We start from the raw sequence: 21,115 nt of genomic DNA, 5'->3' as shown, positions 1-21,115 counted from the left end.
ATTTTGCTTCAAACAACAGCCCTTGGCTCCTGATGCACAATGACCCTAGCCATACCTAGGATTAGCATTCCATAGCAAAAGTTCTCTTTGAAGTTGTACTCCAAATATCCAAGAGTAACAAAAGGACACCAGCAACTTGCATAGCTACCTAATGCATCAGCTAGAAGTTGAGGTCGAAAACCTACCAGCTAGTACCATCTACAATGATAGAGCTAAGGAAGATTAGGAAAAGGGTAGCAATTGATGAGAGGTAACAAGCAACCGAATAGAGTTCAAAAGAAAGAACCACTAGGAACACTCAATTGGAGTAGCTTAGGAGTATTTAGGCATTGGAGAGGATGATCCACTTGCTGAAGGTTCCTGCTATAATCTGTAAATGTTGAGACTCTTTCTCCAAGGAGATGGTAAAGGGAAGGCCAGCCAAAGATTTCCAAACGCGAAAGACCTGGTAGAGAGAATAGAGAACAAACCCCATGCAGACCATGCACACCAAGTCCGCGGACAAGCAAAATAAAAAGCAACAAGCAAAATCAGAAGCAAAAACAAAGAAAAAAGAACATGAAAGGAGTACAAACAAAGCAAAAACATAATCACACATGCAAAATCAAAACAACACTATCAAAACATGCTCTACATACCCACCCCTCACATTCAAATTGAACTCACACATCCAAAAGAAAAATTGATAGAATACACTCAAATAAAACACAATCAGGGAGACAAATAGAATACACACAAATAAAACACAATCAGGGAGACAAATAGAATCAAGCACATACAAAACAAAAAAAAAAAAAAGGAGGAAAAAGGGAAAAAGGGCAAAGAGTGTAAGAATTTGATGAATTGATAAGACGGAGAGAATGCCTATCGACATGAAGATAAGGCAAGCCCATTCCAAGGAAAAATCGGGATGAGTTACAAATAGTCCATGAGCTGATGCACACTCACATATAAAAGCTTTGGGAATTCTTGGCATTTCAAAGGTTAATCTCTAGGCACATGCCTAAGAACTTATTGACATCAATGTGGAGAGTTAGAGGCCTTATCAATCTTGAGTGCCCGTATTAATCAAGGTCCGCAGATTTTGTGAATCCAATACCACTTTTGTACCTTAGAACACCTGGTATACTAACTATTCTTTTCCTCCCCAAAAGTACTGTTATCACACAACAAAAGTAATCATTGGGCATCTACATATCAACAAAGGCATGCCATGGGACCAAAGGCCCATATTCTTTGGAGAATATAGGCCATCCCTCTCTTTTAAGGGAAAACAAAAAAAAAATTGCCTTGCCCATCCAATCTCTTCACCCACAAATGGGACCCTCTTCACCCACAAATGGGACCTTCTGATCCTTATGGGGGCCGTGGCCCTCTACAAGAAACCTTGAAGGCCGTCCTCACACTCATGTGATCTACTTGCAAAACTGCACAGCTACTGTCTTCTTGAAGCCACCCTCCCCAGCTTGTCACATCATGAAGGGTTGGCCCAAGAACTCTAGCTTTAACCCCTTGTGCAAGCACAGCTACTGCCCCACAGCGTTGCATTCTTTCCTTCTGCTAAATAATTGCTGAAGTAACCCCCTCTTGAGTGGTCTGTTCATCTCTTTCTTCTTACTGTCCTCCAGTAAACCAATGAAGTTTACTCTTATTGAACAAAATACATACGTATTTGGCTCTTTGTCCAAAACACAACCCCTGCATCCCAAGCCAATGTATACGCGATATGCCGATCTGCAACGGTGTAATACTTCTGTATGGGATACGAAAACTTCACTTCTTTGCTGCCAATGGACAAAACACGAGAAGTTATATTATACGGTGGAGCTTGTTATTTTAAAGGCTAGTCAGAACTTTGAACATTTTTTGATCAGTCAACTGAAGGAAAAGTGCAGGATGGCATAACATACTCAACTTTGCAAAAACACGCCTTTCACATTCGCACTTCAAGACAATCGAATGAAATGGACCCATATGAGGCTCTTAAATGAAAGGACTCTTTTACAAACTAAAATAACAAAGAAAATTTCATACTTCACATCAAATGTATGCCTGACTTCCTTCTTCACTAAGGCTTGTTTTAGAAAGCCAAAAACATTTTATATTTGGGGAGCATCACCATAAGAAAGGAAGGAAAAATCTATATCTATACATATCTATATTTACAACTGTACATTGCTGTACTTTTTACACCCACAAGGGGCCCGCAAGCCATGGAGACAGCTTCCCCATGTTGCCCAACCCTGCACATTTCATGCCCACCATCATTTGCAACAACAGAAAATAAGAAACCCTAATTCTCGATCAAGGGGTCAAAATCAAACATTGCTGCCACTCAAGTCCTTTCACTTCATTCATCCACTTAACTTTTCCATAAGTTTTTCTTACATATGATGATAAAAAAATTTATTTTCAACACTTGCCTCACCATATGTTGATATTTACACAACATGAGAAATCTTACAATTATCCTTTAAGTAGCCAATAGAAGTACGAGGACTATAGAACGCAATGTTTGAATGTACAAGAGACAAGTATTTGGCCCAAAGACTGAAGATTACAGAAGCTGAATACTGTAAGAGAAAGATGTCACAGGGGTTCACGCAGCATGTTCTAGGGACCATCGTTCGAATGCTGCCGCAACAGTATGTCCTTGGAGAAATATTGTCCACAGTTCTATCTGCAACATCTCTAAACCTACCACTAATGGAAAGTAACTGTAGAAGAGCCACAAACAGCCTAATATTTATGTTATTTCCAATTTCAAACAAACCGTGCAACTGGTCGACGAGCACTGATTGAATAATCCTTAGCCACCTGTATTACCTACTAGGCAGTACCAGGTATGGCTACCAGGGTGATGAAGCTAGTATTATCTTTTGTTATCATGATCTGATCCCTTCCTCGTCTCACCGTTCTCCTCTTTCTTGCTTGCTGGCACTTCATCCCCTGCCTGCTCCTGATTTCAAGTAGATCACAACATGCCGTTTTCATGAGACTTGAAAGATGACAACGAGAAACTTGCAAAAGACTTTTTAATTTGATAGCCTTGATTAAGTGGGCCAACTTCTGTCCCCCTCTCCATGTACAAAGATACTGCTAAGGCCTTGTGGCTAATCCAGATTGCACCCCCCAACCTCCAACCCTTACATATGAAACTCCTTTGGCCCTCAAGAGGTTTAGCATTCATGTCTCCTAGTACTGTGTCTCACCCTCCATGTCAAATTTACACAATAGCATCTGCAAAACAATCTCATGAATTGTAATCTAATGTTCAAAACAGCACCAAGCGCATTATTTCAAGAGATTACCCTTCATGACACTTTTGCTGCGACATAGATGGGTGACAAGCTGTGTGCCTCACCTAGAACCGTGTGATAAAAAAAAATGAGGGACAAAATAAGTGGCAGTGATCTCTGACATCTACCCTCAATGTGGACAAAGGTGCTGTATATAGACTATTAGGAAAAAGGTAAAGAATAAGAAACTTTTTGAAAAGAGTCCTTGGGAAGTCATCAGTTCATTCTATGTAAAAACAGCATGGGGGGGTGTAGGCTTACCGGATGATACAATCTCAAATATTCCTTGTATAGCTTTTGAATCTCTTCATCCTTCACATGCTGAAAAAAAAAAAAGAATCTGCAAAGACTGTCGACAAAGTAAAATGGCCGCTCCCTTTTCCAGAAGAGCTGTAAATTCTTAAAAGGGGCTCCAGCATTTTTGCAACAATGCACCATACAAACTGTACGCAGCCTTTGAGAGTAGTATTAATTCAAATGTGCAGAGCTCAAGGGGGGGGCGGCCCTTGCAAAAAACTTGTGCCGCTTGTGCATTTTACACGATATATCCTTAACACATGCATCGTTGGTCTATGAAGATCACTGACACATAATATACACAAAACATCACAATCCAAAGGATACACATTCAAACACACATCTATCCAAAATGCCTGGAGTGTTTAAGCAGTTGGTGTGGACAGTGGCTGTTGCATTGGATGCAAACACTTCACTTTCTTGCAACATATTGACCTGTTTTGTCCTTCCACAAGCAACACAAAAAAAAACATCTGCATGCTTGCAATGCGTAGCAATTTCAAATCTAAAGAACTTACATAATTGCCGACTTCTCTGAAGTGCCAATCAATATCATCTTTGGGCTTGTGCTTCTTGCGAGTACGAAGCACGATGGTTTCAACTCTTTTTTTAATTTCTTCCTCAGGCAGTGGATTCTGCACAGATCTCTCTCTCTCTCTCTCTCTCTCTCTCTCTCTCTCTCTCTCTCTCTCTCTCTCTCTCTCTCTCTCTCTCTCTCTCTCTCTCTCTCTCTCTCTCTCTCTCTCTCTCTCTCTCTCAGAGCAGGGAAAGTATCCAGGGTAAAGGATGACCTAATGTTTGAGAAGGTACACGTGATGTTTAAGACGAAGTTGAACCTTATGATAGAACACATTGAGAAAGAGATGTATGCAGCTATGGAGAATTATAGAAATGTATGCACATATGAGGAAAGAGCCGGACAAAGAGATGCTCGGTAAGTCTAATGAGATGTGCATGGCACTGAAAGGGGAGATGCAAGCTATTGTGAGGGCAGAGGTGCAAGTAATGCAAGTTATGATGAAGCTATTGCTGCTAGTGAGTTGTGGAAATCAAATATGGAAAAGCGTGAAGTGCAAAAAATACATTGATTGAAGAGCTTAAGGGAGAACTAGAAGCTTGTAAGAGCAAAAGTATTCTTGGAAAGGAGGGGGAAATTCAGCCCTTGGTGATTAAAGAATTCAAGAAGATCAGAAAACAAGTGAAAATTCTCCAGGAAGAGGAAGAACAAAAGTCAAGAACAACCTCTTCATGGGCGGATGTCCTCACCAAAACACAAAAGAAGGTTGCTGAAGCTGAAGAATGGATTGAGATTGGAAAGAAGGGAAAAGCAAAGATGGTTGAAGCTACACCAACAACCAACATAATCAATATTGACCATTGAGGAAGAGCAAAAGAGGAAGACTAGAGCCCTTCATGTGCGTGTTATAGGTCTTAAGGACATTGGAAATGTGGAAGAAGAAGTGAAAGAATTCTTGAAACACATGGGCATTTCCGAAGCCATACACACTGTGCATGGAGAGTGGGGAAGAAAGGAAACGGTGGGGAAGGAAGTTCAAAGCAAATACCACTCATTTTACATTTCCCTACTATGGAAACTAGGAGAGAGTTCTTGAAACCAATTCTTTAAAAATTAGGGTACTTTTGGGCGATGACCTCACTTGAACGCAAATTGCACACATGCTGATGCCAGAAATCAAGGCTACAAGGGAGAAGAGGAAAATTGCTCTCTATAGAGGGGGGAGAGCCTCGTCACTATCTGGCACGGAGATATGGTCCAGAAGGGATCTAGGGACCCTTTTTTTTTTTTGGGGGGGGGGGGGGGGGGGGTGGGGTGGGGGGGAAGCTTTAATCTCAGCCGTCGGATCGTTTAGTGAACTAGGGGTGAACTAGGGGCAGGTAAACTAGTGTGTGAGCATGTACCATGCCAAAATGGGTAGCGACACGCGCTAGCGTGGTGGTAGGGCATTCGTATGACAACCGAGAGGTCTTGGGTTAGACACCCCACGAGGCGGATGAACTAGGGGTGAGCTCAGGGTGAGTGCCATTTTTGCCTCGAGACTTCAACATGTTGGAGGACCCCTCGGACAAGATTGGAGGTAACCATGCTACTATGCACCGGGCTGAGTTGGCAGCTTGGGAGCGTCTATGTATGAACTTGAGGGTTTCTCATGTTTGGCAACATACAGGCTTTGTGCGGCCCCCAGACAGCTTGTCTTTCTCTTGCTCTGACCGAAGAGTAGGAGGAGTGAATCTTTCTCGGATCGATCGCTTCTACGCCAGTGATTACATTTCTCTCGCTTTCTTCCACTTCCGGTTGCTCATCTGGCTCCCCATCATCGGGCACATCGCCTTTAAAAGGCTTCAAGAGACTCACATGAAAAGCATTGTGAATTCTCCAAGTATCGGGCAGCTTCAATCTAAAGGAGACATCACTTATCTTTTTTTATCTCAAAAGGTCTATAGTATCTCATGCTAAGCTTTGGAAAAAGCCACTCCTTTCCCTTTTTCTTTCTCAGGCGTGCCTTCTCAAAACGCAAGAGCACCCAATCGTCTTCCTTTAATTTCAATCGCAACGGTGTCAATCTGTTGCCTTCTTGTGTCTTTCCTGAGATTGTTGCTAATTGGACTATTTCTTATTTTTAATGATTAATTTCTTTTTATGAAATTAGGATATTTTAATGTGTACCCTAAGAACTGTTAAAAGATTGTAGCTACAGGAAATGCCATCAGGAACGGACAACTCTGATGTGTCATTTGATGGGTGACGGTAAACATCGCGAAGGAGTTTCCGTAAGTTCGGTGGAAAGGGCCGGGTTACGGGTGCCCCTGATGCGTCACATGATGGGTGACGGGTGCATCAGAAAGGGGGCATTCCGTAGGCTAAGGAGGAAATCCGAATTGAGTAAGAAAATACGCGTAAGAACGCAAGCACAAGAATAAAGATGGGTTCAATGAAGCTTTTTACGAAAAGCAGGAACAGTCGCGGGAGGACAGATGTTTTCCCGCGAGGAGTCTGTGTCTGCATTTGCATCTATGTCGTGTCCTGCACCCGGGGACGCCTGGAATGTGTCCGTGTAGCATTGTTTTCACTAACTGATTGAGTTTTTAAAGTTTGAACAGGTTCACACTTTATTTTATAAAGTGACCGGTCACTTTTAAGTGACCGGCCCCTTTATTAATAAAATAAACCAAGCAGGGCTCTTAGAAAAAAAAGCCAGCACTAAAAAACTAAGGCAGGGGGCTGAATTGCGATCTTTCTCTCTCCTCTCTCTAGAAAACACGATTTTCTCTCTCCTCTCTCTAGGAGCGCCAAGCTCTGCTTTTGGACCCCTATTCCTGCCGGGTGCCAAACCCTATAAAAGGGTAAGCCAGCGTTCAGTTTTGGGAGAGCCAGAAGTAGCAGAAAAGCACCAGCGCTAGGGTTTTGGAGCAGAGTTTGGCGACGGAAACTGCAAGTATTCGCGTGACGACTGAGTACGGAGGTTGATTCTCCGAGCAAGAAGCGACAAGTATAAGGTGTTGATACGCTTTGAGAATTGTTGCTTTGTGTGGTTTGTTTTGCAGGAATCTCCCGTCTCACGGGAAGGCCCTCCGCGGGAAGTACGGCTTCATGCCTAAGTCCCTTACGGAAAGTACGACTTCACGCCTAAGTCCCTTATGGGAAAGTACGGCTTCGCGCCTAAGTCCCTTACGGGAAGGAACGGCCTTGTGCCCAAGCCCTTTACGGGAAAGCACGACCTTCGGGTCTAAGATTATAGAACGGAGGGGTTTCCTCGGGTTCTCGTGCTTGTATAAGAATTCTCCCTGAATAAAAGATTACTCTTTACGGGGGGGGACCAACCCATCTTCTGGTCCCCAATACTGTGCCGATCTTCTCCCTTCTCTCATGTTTTCAAAGAATTATAATTTTCAGATTTTCTAAGTGCTCGTGTACGCTCCCGTTTTGTGACAGTGGTATCAGAGTTCGGTCTCCTCTCTTTCTTTGCAAAGAAGGACGATTCCGGGAAGAACCATGTCGAGCCAAGGGAGAAGCGTTGAAGAGGAGCTTCAACAAGTGCAAGCTCAGCTTGCAGAGTTGCAACAAATCTTACTATTGCCAGACGTCCAAAAGCTTTTGGGTGGAATGAAGAAAACGAATGGAACTGATGCAGCCAAGCATCCAGACAACACTGTTGGCGTGAGACCACAGGAGGCAAGAGAAGAAGAACGTGCCGAGGTGCACGAAGGATCTTCGGATCGGAATGAACGGCCTACTTCAAGGAAAGGCCAGAAAAAAGCGCTCTCTTTGCTAGACGAGAGCAAGGACATCTCTATCTCATCTCCATCTTACTCTCCTGATTATACTTCTACTTCTCGATCATCTCGTCAGAAGAAGGAAGCAACTACTACTACCACTACCCTACATCAACCTAAAGATAAGCCTCGATTCAAGAAGCAAGGTCGCAAGTCTCAACATCGCATGAGAGTCTTCAAATCAGGCGACAAGGACATAAAGTTCGAAACATACAACGGACGGAGAGACATCTCCAAAGCACTGTCCTTCATCAGACAGTTTGAAGTCGCCTTTACCAATGGGCACTTCACAGAAAAATCCAAATTACGCCATGTGGGGATGCACCTCAAGGAAACGGCAAGTAATTGGTGGTTAGCCAAGATTCTGGAAGGTTCTCAAGCAAGAACTTGGGAGAGCTTCAAATCTGAATTTTATGAACAATTTCTTCCACCTGACTTTGAGCAGGACATACGGAAGGAATGGGACTGGCTTGCCCAGAAGGAACATGAAAGAGTAACGACTTATGTGGACAAGTATTGGTCAGTTCTTTTGAAGGTCACTCCCTTCATGAAGATTGCCGACGAGGAAAAGAAAAGAAAATTCGAAGCGGGTCTCCAACCGCAGCTTCGAAAGAGTATGAAGGTGTATCCGCATGATACTCTTCAAAGGATGATGGAGTCAGCAATCATCGCTGAGGATTTGCACTCAACTGGGACGCCCAGAAAGATGGAGCATAGCACTTACCGTGCAAGGCAAAGAGGGGTCTACGATGACCATGGGGGCCAAGGAAGAAAACGTCCTCCATCTAGAGACGATGAACATTCTAAGAAGCCAGAGGGCACTGGCAAGCGAACTAAGTACCTTTCTCCTACTCAACTTCAAACTTTCAGAGAGGAAGGAAGATGCTTCTACTGTGGCGAGAAAGGACATATGAAACCGGATTGCCCGCTAAAGTAGCAACGGCAAGAGCAAGCCTCTACGAGGCCAGAGAAAGCAAGGAAGAAACCCGCACCACCAAGTTCGAACTCAATCCCAAATGTTCAAGGAAACACAGAATCTGAGAAAGGGAAGCGTCAACTTCTGAAGGGCTGGGGGTCTTTGAACAACCAGCGAGTACTGATTCTTTATGATCCAGGATCCACGGATAACTTCATCTCCCTGGATACTGCAGAACGTTTGTGCCTTACACCGGCTCAGTTTGGCACACCGGTTACATCCGGATCGGCATTCGAGGGGTTGACAACCAATGCAACTCCTGTGCAAGGACAGCTCAATCTTCGGATTGGCGAGTACAAGGACCTCGAATCATTTTTGATGGCACCCATCGAGAGATGTGATATCATCTTGGGCATGCCATGGCACTTCCACATGACACCTATTCCCGACTATGTGGAAAAGACCCTCACTTTTGATCATGGGGGTAAGAAAATAAAGATTCAAGCTGATGCAGGAGATTGGCAGTTCCCAATTGTAAGCCATATCTCCATTAAGAAAGAAATGACGAAGTGTGTTCTTGCTTACTTAATTTTTGCAACGGATAAAACTAGTAGAGACTCTCTCTCTAGTCTGGAAACTAAGCATCTTCAATTTATTGAAAAGTACAAGGATTGTTTCACGGAAACACTTCCTGATGAACTCCCTTCGGTACGCCCGGAAGATCACCACATAGATCTCATACCGGGTAGCTCGCCTCCCAATCAACCCCCTTATCGGGTGAGTCTTGCTCAGCAAGAGGAAATTTTGAAGCAAGTCAACAAGCTTCTAGAGAAAGGGTTAGTACGGCCCAGTGCTTCACCCTACTGCTCTCCAGTTCTACTGGTGCAGAAGAAAGATGGCACGTTTCGAATGTGCATAGACTATTGGTCTTTAAACAAGATCACGATCAAGAGTCGCTTTCCGATCCCTCGGATTGATGATATACTTGATAAGTTTCAAGGTGCAAGTGTCTTTAGTCGCATAGACTTAAAGAGTGGGTATCATCAGATACGGATTGCCCCTGAGGATGTCCATAAGACTGCTTTCCGCACAACCTTTGGACTATATGAATTTTTGGTAATGCCTTTCGGCTTGACCAATGCTCCTGCGACGTTCAATCGCATGATGGACCGCATTTTCAGCTCGTATCGAGCTTTTACGGGAGTATTCTTTGACGACATACTCATCTTCTCTAAGTCAGAAGAGGAACATCGGAAGCACTTGGACTTAGTGTTTCAAGAAATGCGAAAGCATGAGTTGCATGTGAATGCAAAGAAGAGCGAGTTCTTTCTCTCTGAGATACACTATCTCGGCCATATAGTCTCTCACAATCAAGTGAGTATGGATCCTGCCAAGATCCGAGTGGTCGAAGATTGGCCTATTCCTACTACGGTACATGATGTACGTAGCTTTTTGGGATTATGTTCATATTATCGAAGGTTTGTCCGAGGATTTGCTCATGTAGCAGGACCCCTTCATGATTTAACAAAGAAGAAGATTCCTTTCAGATGGGGATCGAGACAACAAGGAGCTTTTGATCGGCTCAAGTACTTGCTAAGCCATGGACCTATTTTGGTAGTGCCTGACTTAAGGAAACCATTTGAGGTTCACTGCGATGCTTCAGGTGATTGCATCGGAGCAGTGTTAAACCAAGAAGGCCATGCAGTGGCATACGAAAGCAGACGGCTTAAGGATGCAGAGTTGCATGCATCAATCTACGAAAAGGAACTCTCGGCTGTGATTCACGCCTTATCCAACTGGAAGCACTATCTTCTAGGAGCGGATTTTGTGATCAAGACTGATCACCAGAGTTTGCGGTATTTTCTTATGCAAAGGAAACTATCTGAGAAGCAGATGAGGTGGGCAAACTTTTTGTCTATGTTTCACTTCCAGATCCTTCACACGGTTGGGAGTAAGAATGTAGTCGTAGACGCATTGTCTAGGCGACCAAGGGTGAACGCTATCACCTCGGTGTATCACCAAGAATTAGAAGCACTACCGGATTTATATCCGAATGATCCAGACTTCTCCACCATTTGGGGAAAGCTACATCGTGGAGAGAATGAGTTTCCCTATTCCATTCGGGACGGTTATCTCTACCACCATCAGGCCATATGTGTGGCGGAACCACTAAGAAAGAAGATCATGGATGAAGCACACGCTTCACCTTATGCCGGTCATCGGGGTATTCTCCCTACGACCTTAGCAATGGAAAGATATTTCTTTTGGCCAAGCCTTAAAGCAGACATTGATAAGTATGTCAGGGAATGCTTGAAAGTTAAGTATGATCGGCATAAGACGCATGGGTTGCTACAACCTTTGCCTGTGCCTAATGAACCTTGGGAAAGTATTGCCATGGACTTCATCATGGACCTCCCTAGAACTCAGACTGGAAATGACGCGATATGGACCATTGTGGACAGGTTTAGCAAGCAAGCACACTTCATGCCAGTCAAGAAAACGATCAAAGCAGATCATATGGCTAGGGTCTTTCTGGCACAGATCTTTAAGCATCATGGAATGCCTAAGTCTATTGTGAGCGATCGAGATCCTCGCATGAAAGGAAATTTTTGGCGTGCCTTGATGGATAATCTTGGTACAAAGCTGAATTTTTCATCTGCCTACCATCCTCAAACGGACGGGCAAAGTGAGATAGCCAATTCCACAGTATTGGATATGTTAAAAGCTTATGTGTCAGACCGGCAATCTGACTGGGAGAAATATTTGCCTCTTGTCGAGTATGCGTATAACAATACCATACACTCATCGACGGGGAAAGCACCTTTTGAGATACTTTATGGTAAGCCTTTGCTTCCACCTATCCTTTTAACTAAGGATAAGATTTTCGCAGCTGACGAATTTGTCCGGGATTTGGACACCACCTACGGGCAAGTGAGGAGAGCTATTCTACGCTCTCAAGAAAAGCATAAGAAAGCTGCAGGCAAGCACAGGAGGAATCTCGACTCAACGGTCGGGCACTTAGTCTTACTCAAGTTTGAGAAAGCAAGACTTAAGAAACAAGCATCTCATAAGGGGAAGGTGGTAAAACTTTCTACCCGTTATTATGGCCCGTTTAATATCACTGAGCAGGTGAATGATGTTACATTCCGATTAGAGCTACCGCCTAATTGGAGGATCCACAATGCTTTCCATGTCAGTTTACTCCGGCCGTATGTGCGACCGCCTCCGAGTCAGCCAAGTGCTGAGGAACCTCCTGAGGTTGAGGAAACAGAAGAAATACTCCAACCGGAGCAGATTGTAAGTCATCAGGAGCGGCCCCTTAAGTCCGGAAAGATAACACGGAAGTATTTGGTTAAGTTCAAGAATTATTCCAACTTAGATACTCAGTGGATGACTCAGGAGGAATTAGCAGCTTATCCCGAGATATTGGAGGTATATGTCCAAGCACTACAATTGAGGTCAACTGTTTAGAAGCCAGAGGGATGTTGCTAATTGGACTATTTCTTATTTTTAATGATTAATTTCTTTTTATGAAATTAGGATATTTTAATGTGTACCCTAAGAACTGTTAAAAGATTGTAGCTACAGGAAATGCCATCAGGAACGGACAACTCTGATGTGTCATTTGATGGGTGACGGTAAACATCGCGAAGGAGTTTCCGTAAGTTCGGTGGAAAGGGCCGGGTTACGAGTGCCCCTAATGCGTCACATGATGGGTGACGGGTGCATCAGAAAGGGGGCATTCTGTAGGCTAAGGAGGAAATCCGAACTGAGTAAGAAAATACGCGTAAGAACGCAAGCACAAGAATAAAGATGGGTTCAATGAAGCTTTTTACGAAAAGCAAGAACAGTCGCGGGAGGACAGATGTTTTCCCGCAAGGAGTCTGTGTCTGCATTGCATCTGTGTCGTGTCCTGCACCCGGGGACACCTGGAATGTGTCTGTGTAGCATTGTTTTCACTAACTGAGTGAGTTTTTAAAGTTTGAACAGGTTCACACTTTATTTTATAAAGTGACCGGTCACTTAAAAGTGACCGGCCCCTTTATTAATAAAATAAACCAAGCAAGGCTCTTATAAAAAAAGCCAGCGCTAAAAAACTAAGGTAGGGGGCTGAATTGCGATCTTTCTCTCTCCTCTCTCTAGAAAACACGATTTTCTCTCTCCTCTCTCTAGGAGCGCCAAGCTCTGCTTTTGGACCCCTATTCCTGCCAGGTGCCAGACCCTATAAAAGGGTAAGCCAGCGTTCAGTTTTGGGAGAGCCAGAAGCAGTAGAAAAGCACCAGCGCTAGGGTTTTGGAGCAGAGTCTGGCGACGAAAACTGCAAGTATTCGCGTGACGACTAAGTACGGAGGTTGATTCTCCGAGAAAGAAGCGACAGGTATAAGGTGTTGATACACTTTGAGAATTGTTGCTTTGTGTGGTTTGTTTTGTAGGAATCTCTCGTCTCACGGGAAGGCCCTTCGCGGGAAGTACGGCTTCACGCCTAAGTCCCTTACGAGAAAGTACGGCTTCACGCCTAAGTCCCTTACGGGAAAGTACGGCTTCGCGCCTAAGTCCCTTACGGGAAGGAACGGCCTTGTGCCCAAGCCCTTTACGGGAAAGCACGACCTTCGGGTCTAAGATTACAGAACGGAGGGGTTTCCTCGGGTTCTCGTGCTTGTATAAGAATTCTCCCTGAATAAAAGAATACTCTTTACGGGGGGGGACCAGCCCATCTTCTGGTCCCCAATACTGTGTCGATCTTCTCCCTTCTCTCATGTTTTCAAAGAATTATAATTTTCAGATTTTCTAAGTGCTCGTGTACGCTCCCGTTTTGTGACAGATTTTGCTAAAGCCTCCCGGACCTTGGTAAAAGTAGTGTCGAAGTCCCTCGTGTACTGGTCGGCTTCAAAAATCTTATCTTTCGTGCTTAGGAAGGGTGGAACCTTCATAGCACCTTTAATAATCTCAAATGGCGCCTTCCCCGTCAAAGAGTGGATCGTGTTATTGTAGGCAAATTCCACCAAGGGTAAAAACTTTTCCCATTTAGTCTTCTGATAAAAAAAAAGTAAGACTTCAATAAATCCAATACGACTGAATTTGCAATCTCAAATTGCCAATCTGTCTGCGGGTGGAAAGATGACGAGAACTGCAACCGTGTGCAAATGTTCTCCAAATAGCCTTCCAAAACAAACTCTATGTCAGGAGTTTTTTGGAGCAAAGGATTGCGCATATGTACATACACATGCATGGTGCATCAAATAAGGAATTGCCCATTTTCCAGAGCCAGGTGGTTACGTGGGGCCCACATGTGTACAGGTAGGACAGCATGTACATAGTGCAGCGATTTTCACTATTATCAATACTAGTGTGTTTTTTCTACAATAAGGAGGAGTTGGTAGCGCGTAAAACTTCTCGAGGAAGCTATCCGCGGGCCGACGACGTGAGGTCAACAGGTGCGTCAGATGGCATCTAGTGGCGTCAGGAGGGCGAACGAAGTCAATATTTGCACGCGGATGAGGACGGACACAACGTGGGTGTTTTCTGGTGAGAGTTATGCAGAAAGGTCATCATTAGGACCACTTTTTGGGGCCACTTCACGTGGTGGCGAGATGCATTATTGGAAAAAAGCTGAGTGCCAGGTGTGCGAATGATGCAAAAAGGTGACAACTATGCACTGCAAGGTCAGTTTTTGGCCTGTTCGGGGTCCGTTTGAGGTCATCTAAAAGACCAAGGGTGCCCAACTAATAAATCTAAGTGTGGGAACTGAAAAAACAGAGAAGACCAGAAAAAAGGTGGAGAAGAGAGGAGGAACAGCCGCAGGTGTGTTTTTGCTCATTTTGGAGCCTGTTTTGGCCGTAAACTGCTCATCCGAGGTCGGATTTGAGCACTTTGACATTGTAGACTGGGGTTTTGGGCCGTTCCGGACGCGATGGCGCTTTCCATTTTGCCAAATTCCTCACTCTTTTCCTGCTGTTTTTCTGTGTAAGTTTCTTCTATGAGCGAAGTTTCTGCTCAAGTTTGTGATTGTATCTGGTATCTTTTACCTATATTGTGTGAGCTGTTTGCCCCATTGGTGTTGGCCCAAGCTCATTTGTATCTAAACATCAGAAATTCTTCTCTTTTGAGCTGAGTTTTTTGGGTGTGTGTGTGTGTGTGTGTGTGTGTGTGTGTGTGGAGTGGGCAAGTGGATAGTCTCTCTCCTCTCACTCCAGAGGTATGTTCCCTGTCTCGGCCAGGTGTGTTGTGTAAGCCGAGTGGTGCCCCATAGTGTGTGTGTGTATCTTCCCAAGAGTGTGTGTCGGGTCGTTATAGAGGCGCTGTGTGTGTTTTCATCCCGCTCCCATTCTTTTGGCGCCCCCACGGAGGATCTTCTTCGAGTACCTTCTTCTTCGAGCTTCGAGCTTCGAGATTGGGGATTACAGGTTACAGGTTGTAGGTTGCAGATTACAGGTTATAGGTTACAGGGACAGGTACAGGTACAAGTGATTTACACAGGTACACATAGCTGGAGTACAGTGATATACTAGCAGTGATGTCACTTGCAGTTGTTGTGGGTATGCATCACTTGGCGCCTATTTGAGCGCATTGTCCGCTGGATTGTACGTTACTTGTGGAAACTGCCATTGTACGCATTTGTGGAGCCATACTTGGTTGTATTTGGCAGTCCCAGCCATTTCTGAGACTTGGTCTGGAAGATAGTCATTTCTGAGACTTGACTATACGCGATTTGCATTAGCCTTCGTGTGAGGGTCGATAGCGTGAGGTTTTTATTGAGCCGGGAGATTCTCAAATGTAGACATCCTTTCGGTGATACAGGTAGCTGGAGCACCCTTTTTGTGACCTCGCCATAGGCTATGTACTAGTGAGTCCTACTTGATGCTCGGGTTCTATTGTTGACAAGCTAACCCAAATCCCATCAAAATCTGCAAAAAAATACTTCTATGAAGATCATCAAGGACAGAAGTTTCAGATGATCTCCACAAGCAAGCCAAAAGCCGACAAATCTAATAGTGCTCAAGCAATTGCATGAGACCAAGCTCGCATATGCATATCGAGATGCAAATGGCAATGATTCTCATCAAGTCCATGACCTTGTACAAGCCCCTATGGATGCTAAACCTGAAGTTTATGCATACATAGACAGTCTATATTTTGGGTTCCTACTACTCTACTTTTGGGGAAACTCTGTCGAAATTTTCCCAAGTTGATGATGGCTGGTTTTTTGGTATTTTGAGCCATTTATGCTGTTATGCTGCTGAAATTTTGGCAAAATCAGAGGTTGAGTCAGGTGTGCCTTCTTGGGAGCTTCATGGTTGGCTTTAATGGATGATCAAAATGGCCCTCAGTTCACTCCTTTTCATTTAACTCAAAGGATTCAGATTAATGTTCATGTGTCCAGGAAGATCTTTTTCCAGCAGCGTATAGTCTTTATGTTTGGGCCAAGGAGATTGAGAGAGATCCTGGAATGTCCTTTGCCTGTTGTCATTCCGATGATCAACTATGAAAACTCATTTGATGTGCATGTGTTTGTCCTTATCTAAAGTTGAGCTCCATTGAAGTTTCTGGGGATTGGGTAGTCAAAAGTTTTGGGTTCTTGCACGTGTGTTCGAAGGGGTTCTCAAAGCATTGTAACTTGGGTAGCCATGGCTTTCTCTTATCCCGAGTTTCATGGAAGAAGTGATGAAGATGTGGAAGAATTTTTGGAAAAGATGGAGGTTGCCTGCATTAGCAACCAGATTCATGACCCTACGCAAATGTTACGCCTTCTCCAAATTTGTTTGAAGAGTGATGCACGAGTTTGGTCTAAAGCATTTGAAGAGGAGTTGCGTGTGGCTGATCCACCTGTAAGGTTGAGTTGGGACAATCTACGACATGGGTTGGAAGTGGAGTTTGTGAAGATAGAAGATCCTGACAAGGTGTTGCAAGAAGTACAGGCTTTGGTGCAAAAGGAAGGTGAGCCAGTAGATGCATACATACGTAAGTTTTCATTGGCATGGGAGCGAATGTGCAAAGCTTTAGCACCACAGGTACCCCCGCCTGACATGATGAAGAAGGACAGGTTCTTGGCTGGTCTTTGGGAGAATATACGTTGGAGAGTGGAGCTAAAGAAGCCTAGGACATATGAAGATGCACTAGAGGTATCAAGGAACAAAGAGTGGAAGTTGAGGAAAATGAGCCAGTTAGGGGTGGAGTCTTTGCCAATGAGGTCTGAATTTCAGCCTATAGAGTCTTTACAAGGGCGCATGTCAGGGGTTCATCATGAACCAGTGGTTCCTGTTACTACTCAGGTTATGCCAACAGTGGTCACCACAGCAGTGCAAGATGATGAACTAAGGCAAGACATGAGGCAAATGGTAGATTTGATGAAGAATCTCAGCCTAAACATGCTAGGTCAAGTGGGAAATAATCGAGGTCGAGGGAGGTTTGCAAATCAGCCAGGAGGTGAAGAAAGGCCTAGGAATGGTGCTGGACAAAGCAATGGTAGGTTTTGGAGGCAGACGCCCACATGTTATAATTGTGGAGAGTTGGGTCACATCAGCCCGCAATGTGATAAGCCACCAAGGATGGGGAGAGACATGTATCCATTGCCAAGACAGGTGCTAACTAGGTCAAATGATTATGGCATCGAAATTAAGGGAGATGAAGGAACCAGTGGACTGACCCAGGAGGAAAAAGGAAAGACAAAAGTGCTAAGTGTAGTCACCTTGGAGAAGGCATCAAAGCTAGAGGATACATTAGTGATGCCTATTGGGAAGAGGACCACAGAGGAAAAGGAAGGAAGAAGTGCCCCAGGTCCTAGTAAGAAGAAAGGAAAGAGCCATGAAGGCGAGGATGTCAAGGCCAAGAGGAAAAGGAGAGCTCGTCGAAAGTTTCATGTTTCAGATTTTCCACTAGGGGATGGGCAATTAAGCTATGACTTGAAGGAGGATCTGACGAGCAAGAAGGCAAATGTTACTTTTGGGCAGCTTATAGAAATGGTGCCTAAACTAAAGCGACAGTGGAAGAGGATGGTTAACCCAATGGAGAAAGAGCCAGAGAGAGGTTCAGTGAAGGTGTTGGCAATGGACGAGCTACCAGACATTTGTCCACTAGTAGATGTGTGGCATAAAAGGAAAAATTTGGGACAAGGTTATGTGGATGGCGGAGCCCAAATATGCGTCATAACACACTCATGCGTTGAGAAGATGGGTCTCACAATGGCTGGGGTGTCAGGTTTTCGGATCAGATTGGCAAACCATCAAAAAGTAAAATGCTTGGGTGTTGTAAAGAGCTTAGAAGTGGAGGCATATGATGCAAAGGCAGTGGTTGATTTTCATGTGATGCCAGCAGGGTTGGGAGCATATCCTATTATACTGGGCAGACCGTGGTTACGTGCAGTGGGAGCTGTTCAAGATTGGCGACATGGTACGATTAGCCTCTATGGAAAGACAGGTACCAAGAAGCTTTATAATATGGACACAAGGAAACGATTAGAGGAGCTTTATGAAGATGAGGATGAGTCTAGTGATGAAGACTCTTCCACGGTGACAGATGAGGACAGTGATAGCACTACCAGCAGTTATGAGGATGCTGATGTTGCATTTCTTTCGATGGACAAAGAAATCCAGGAGTTTGGTTTAGTTGCATTTGCGAATGAAGTTGAAGATGAAAGTGAAGGGCCTTATGAAGTGATTGAAGGGCTGATGCAAACCAAGGTCGAATTGTCAAAGAAGCAAGAATTGATGACACAAATGATCAGTGAAGACCTCTCAGCTATGGAGAGGGAGATATATTTGCACATGCAGGTCTACGCCAAAGTAATTGATGGTTTTCTTGATGCAAAGTTGATATATGGCATCTCTACAGGTTTTCCTTCGGAACCAGGTGGAAGCTTGATTAAGCTCTTGATGCAGGGAATGCAAAGTGTTTTTGTGTGGGATCCTGGTGGAATGAGCATCTACTAGTGTTGCTGCTGCTGAGCATGAATGCTCTAGCAGGCTAGGGGATGGGCAAATTATGTCAGGAGTTTTTTGGAGCAAAGGATTGCGCATATGTACATACACATGCATGGTGCATCAAATAAGGAATTGCCCATTTTCCAGAGCCAGGTGGTTACGTGGGGCCCACATGTGTACAGGTAGGACAGCATGTACATAGTGCAGCGATTTTCACTATTATCAATACTAGTGTGTTTTTTCTACAATAAGGAGGAGTTGGTAGCGCGTAAAACTTCTCGAGGAAGCTATCCGCGGGCCGACGACGTGAGGTCAGCAAGTGCGTCAGATGGCATCTAGTAGCGTCAGGAGGGCGAACGAAGTCAATATTTGCACGCGGATGAGGACGGACACGTGGGTGTTTTCTGGTGAGAGTTATGCAGAAAGGTCATCATTAGGACCACTTTTTGGGGCCACTTCACGTGGTGGCGAGATGCATTATTGGAAAAAAGCTGAGTGCCAGGTGTGCGAATGATGCAAAAAGGTGACAACTATGCACTGCAAGGTCAGTTTTTGGCCTGTTCGGGATCCGTTTGAGGTCATCTAAAAGACCAAGGGTGCCCAACTAATAAATCTAAGTGTGGGAACTGAAAAAACAGAAAGAAGACCAGAAAAAACGTGGAGAAGAGAGGAGAAACAGCCGCAGGTGTGTTTTTGCTCATTTTGGAGCCTGTTTTGGCCGTAAACTGCTCATCCGAGGTCGGATTTGAGCACTTTGACATTGTAGACTGGGGTTTTGGGCCGTTCCGGACACGATGGCGCTGTCCATTTTGCCAAATTCCTCACTCTTTTCCTGCTGTTTTTCTGTGTAAGTTTCTTCTATGAGCGAAGTTTCTGCTCCAGTTTGTGATTGTATCTGGTATCTTTTACCTATATTGTGTGAGCTGTTTGCCCCATTGGTGTTGGCCCAAGCTCATTTGTATCTAAACATCAGAAATTCTTCTCTTTTGAGCTGAGTTTTTTGGGTGTGTGTGTGTGTGTGTGTGTGTGTGTGTGTGTGTGTGTGGAGTGGGCAAGTGGATAGTCTCTCTCCTCTCACTCCAGAGGTGTGTTCCCTGTCTCGGCCAGGTGTGTTGTGTAAGCCGAATGGTGCCCCATAGTGTGTGTGTGTGTATCTTCCCAAGAGTGTGTGTCGGGTCGTTATAGAGGCGCTGTGTGTGTTTTCATCCCGCTCACATCGTGAATCGGGGATCTCTGTCAGAGACTATTGTCTCAGGCATGCCATGTAATCTGAATATCCGGGCAATGAACAGTCTCGCTAAATGATCCGGCTTGACTGTTTTCTTTCACTGGAATTAAATGAGCTTGCTTGCTAAATATGTCAATAACAATCCAGATACCATCGTGCCCACTTTGTGTCTTCGGGATATCAAAAATGAAATCCATAGCAATACTTTCACAGGGGCGGGTGGGAATGGGTAAAGGCTGTAACAATCCCTATGCTTTATGCCTGTCAAACTTGACCTTCTGGCATACCAAGCAACTGCGTACACAATCGTCCACATCATTCTTGAGTCTCGGCCAAAAGAAGTAACGCTCCACACCTTTCAAGGTGGTATCAATAGCGCGGTGACCCATAAATGGTGGACAATGGCATTCAGTTAGAACCTTTTCCCTCAACAGCTGTGTAACGCACATCGTTTTCTTCATCAAGTAGCCACCCCGTATGGAATATTCCGATACTACCTCCCCATTCTGTATTCGACTGAATACATCAAAAAAATCTGGATCTGTGGCGTAATGATCGACCATATCCTCAAAGCTTCTATGATGAATCGTGGAAATAGCCAAGACCAACGGCTTCCGGGATAAAGCATCTGCCAAGTTTTTATGTCCCTGTACATGGACAATCTCGAAGTGAAACTGTAATAAGATGTTAGCCCACCACATCTGCTTTTCCGAAAGTTGTTTCTGTGACAAGAAGTAGCGTAAACTCTGACGATCAGTGAAGACCGTAAAATCGGCTCCGAGTAAGTAATGTCGCCACTGAGTAAGAGCATGGATAACCGCCAAAAGCTCTTTCTCATGAATCTGTACTGTCAATTCCAGCCTTGAAACAATCGGCTCTCATAGGCAATGACATGGCCTTCTTGCATTAAGACCGCACCCAAACTACGACCACAAGCATCACAATATACTTCGAATGACTTTTGCAAATCCGGCAAAGTCAAAACTGATCCTGTAGTCAATTTTTCTTTCAAAGTTTGAAAGGCAATCACCTCTGTGGGTCCCCACGAGAAAGGGACTCCTTTCTGTGTCAAAATGCGCAAAGGGGAAGCAACCTTTGCAAACTTTCTAACGAACCGCCGGTAGTAGGAACATAAGCCCAAGAAGCTTCTAACTTCATGGACATT

General features: G+C 44.5%; 1 protein-coding gene across 6 annotated transcripts in view; it reads right to left on the bottom strand.

Annotated features, from left to right (window-relative positions):
- Positions 1-1,038: 1,038 nt before the first annotated feature.
- LOC147456321 (uncharacterized) overlaps positions 1,039-21,115 on the bottom strand; it is a 30,598-nt gene continuing 10,521 nt past the window's right edge. For 5 of the 6 annotated variants that reach the window (XM_086514836.1, XM_086514837.1, XM_086514835.1 and 2 more), the window contains 3 exons: positions 4,115-4,231; positions 3,561-3,620; positions 2,344-2,959 (listed from right to left, as the gene is read on the bottom strand). In XM_086514836.1, the coding sequence (XP_086370962.1) occupies positions 2,873-2,959; positions 3,561-3,620; positions 4,115-4,231 (264 nt within the window). In that variant the 3' untranslated portion in view covers positions 2,344-2,872. Of the gene's footprint in view, positions 1,785-2,343; positions 2,960-3,560; positions 3,621-4,114; positions 4,232-21,115 lie in introns of those variants that run through there. The other variant, XM_086514834.1, reaches the window with a different exon arrangement.

This window comes from Adiantum capillus-veneris, chromosome 6 (genome assembly GCF_014529385.1).
Source record: "Adiantum capillus-veneris isolate H3 chromosome 6, ASM1452938v2, whole genome shotgun sequence".
Classification (NCBI taxonomy): domain Eukaryota; kingdom Viridiplantae; phylum Streptophyta; class Polypodiopsida; order Polypodiales; family Pteridaceae; genus Adiantum; species Adiantum capillus-veneris.
This window is presented reverse-complemented; position numbering and strand designations above follow the sequence as displayed.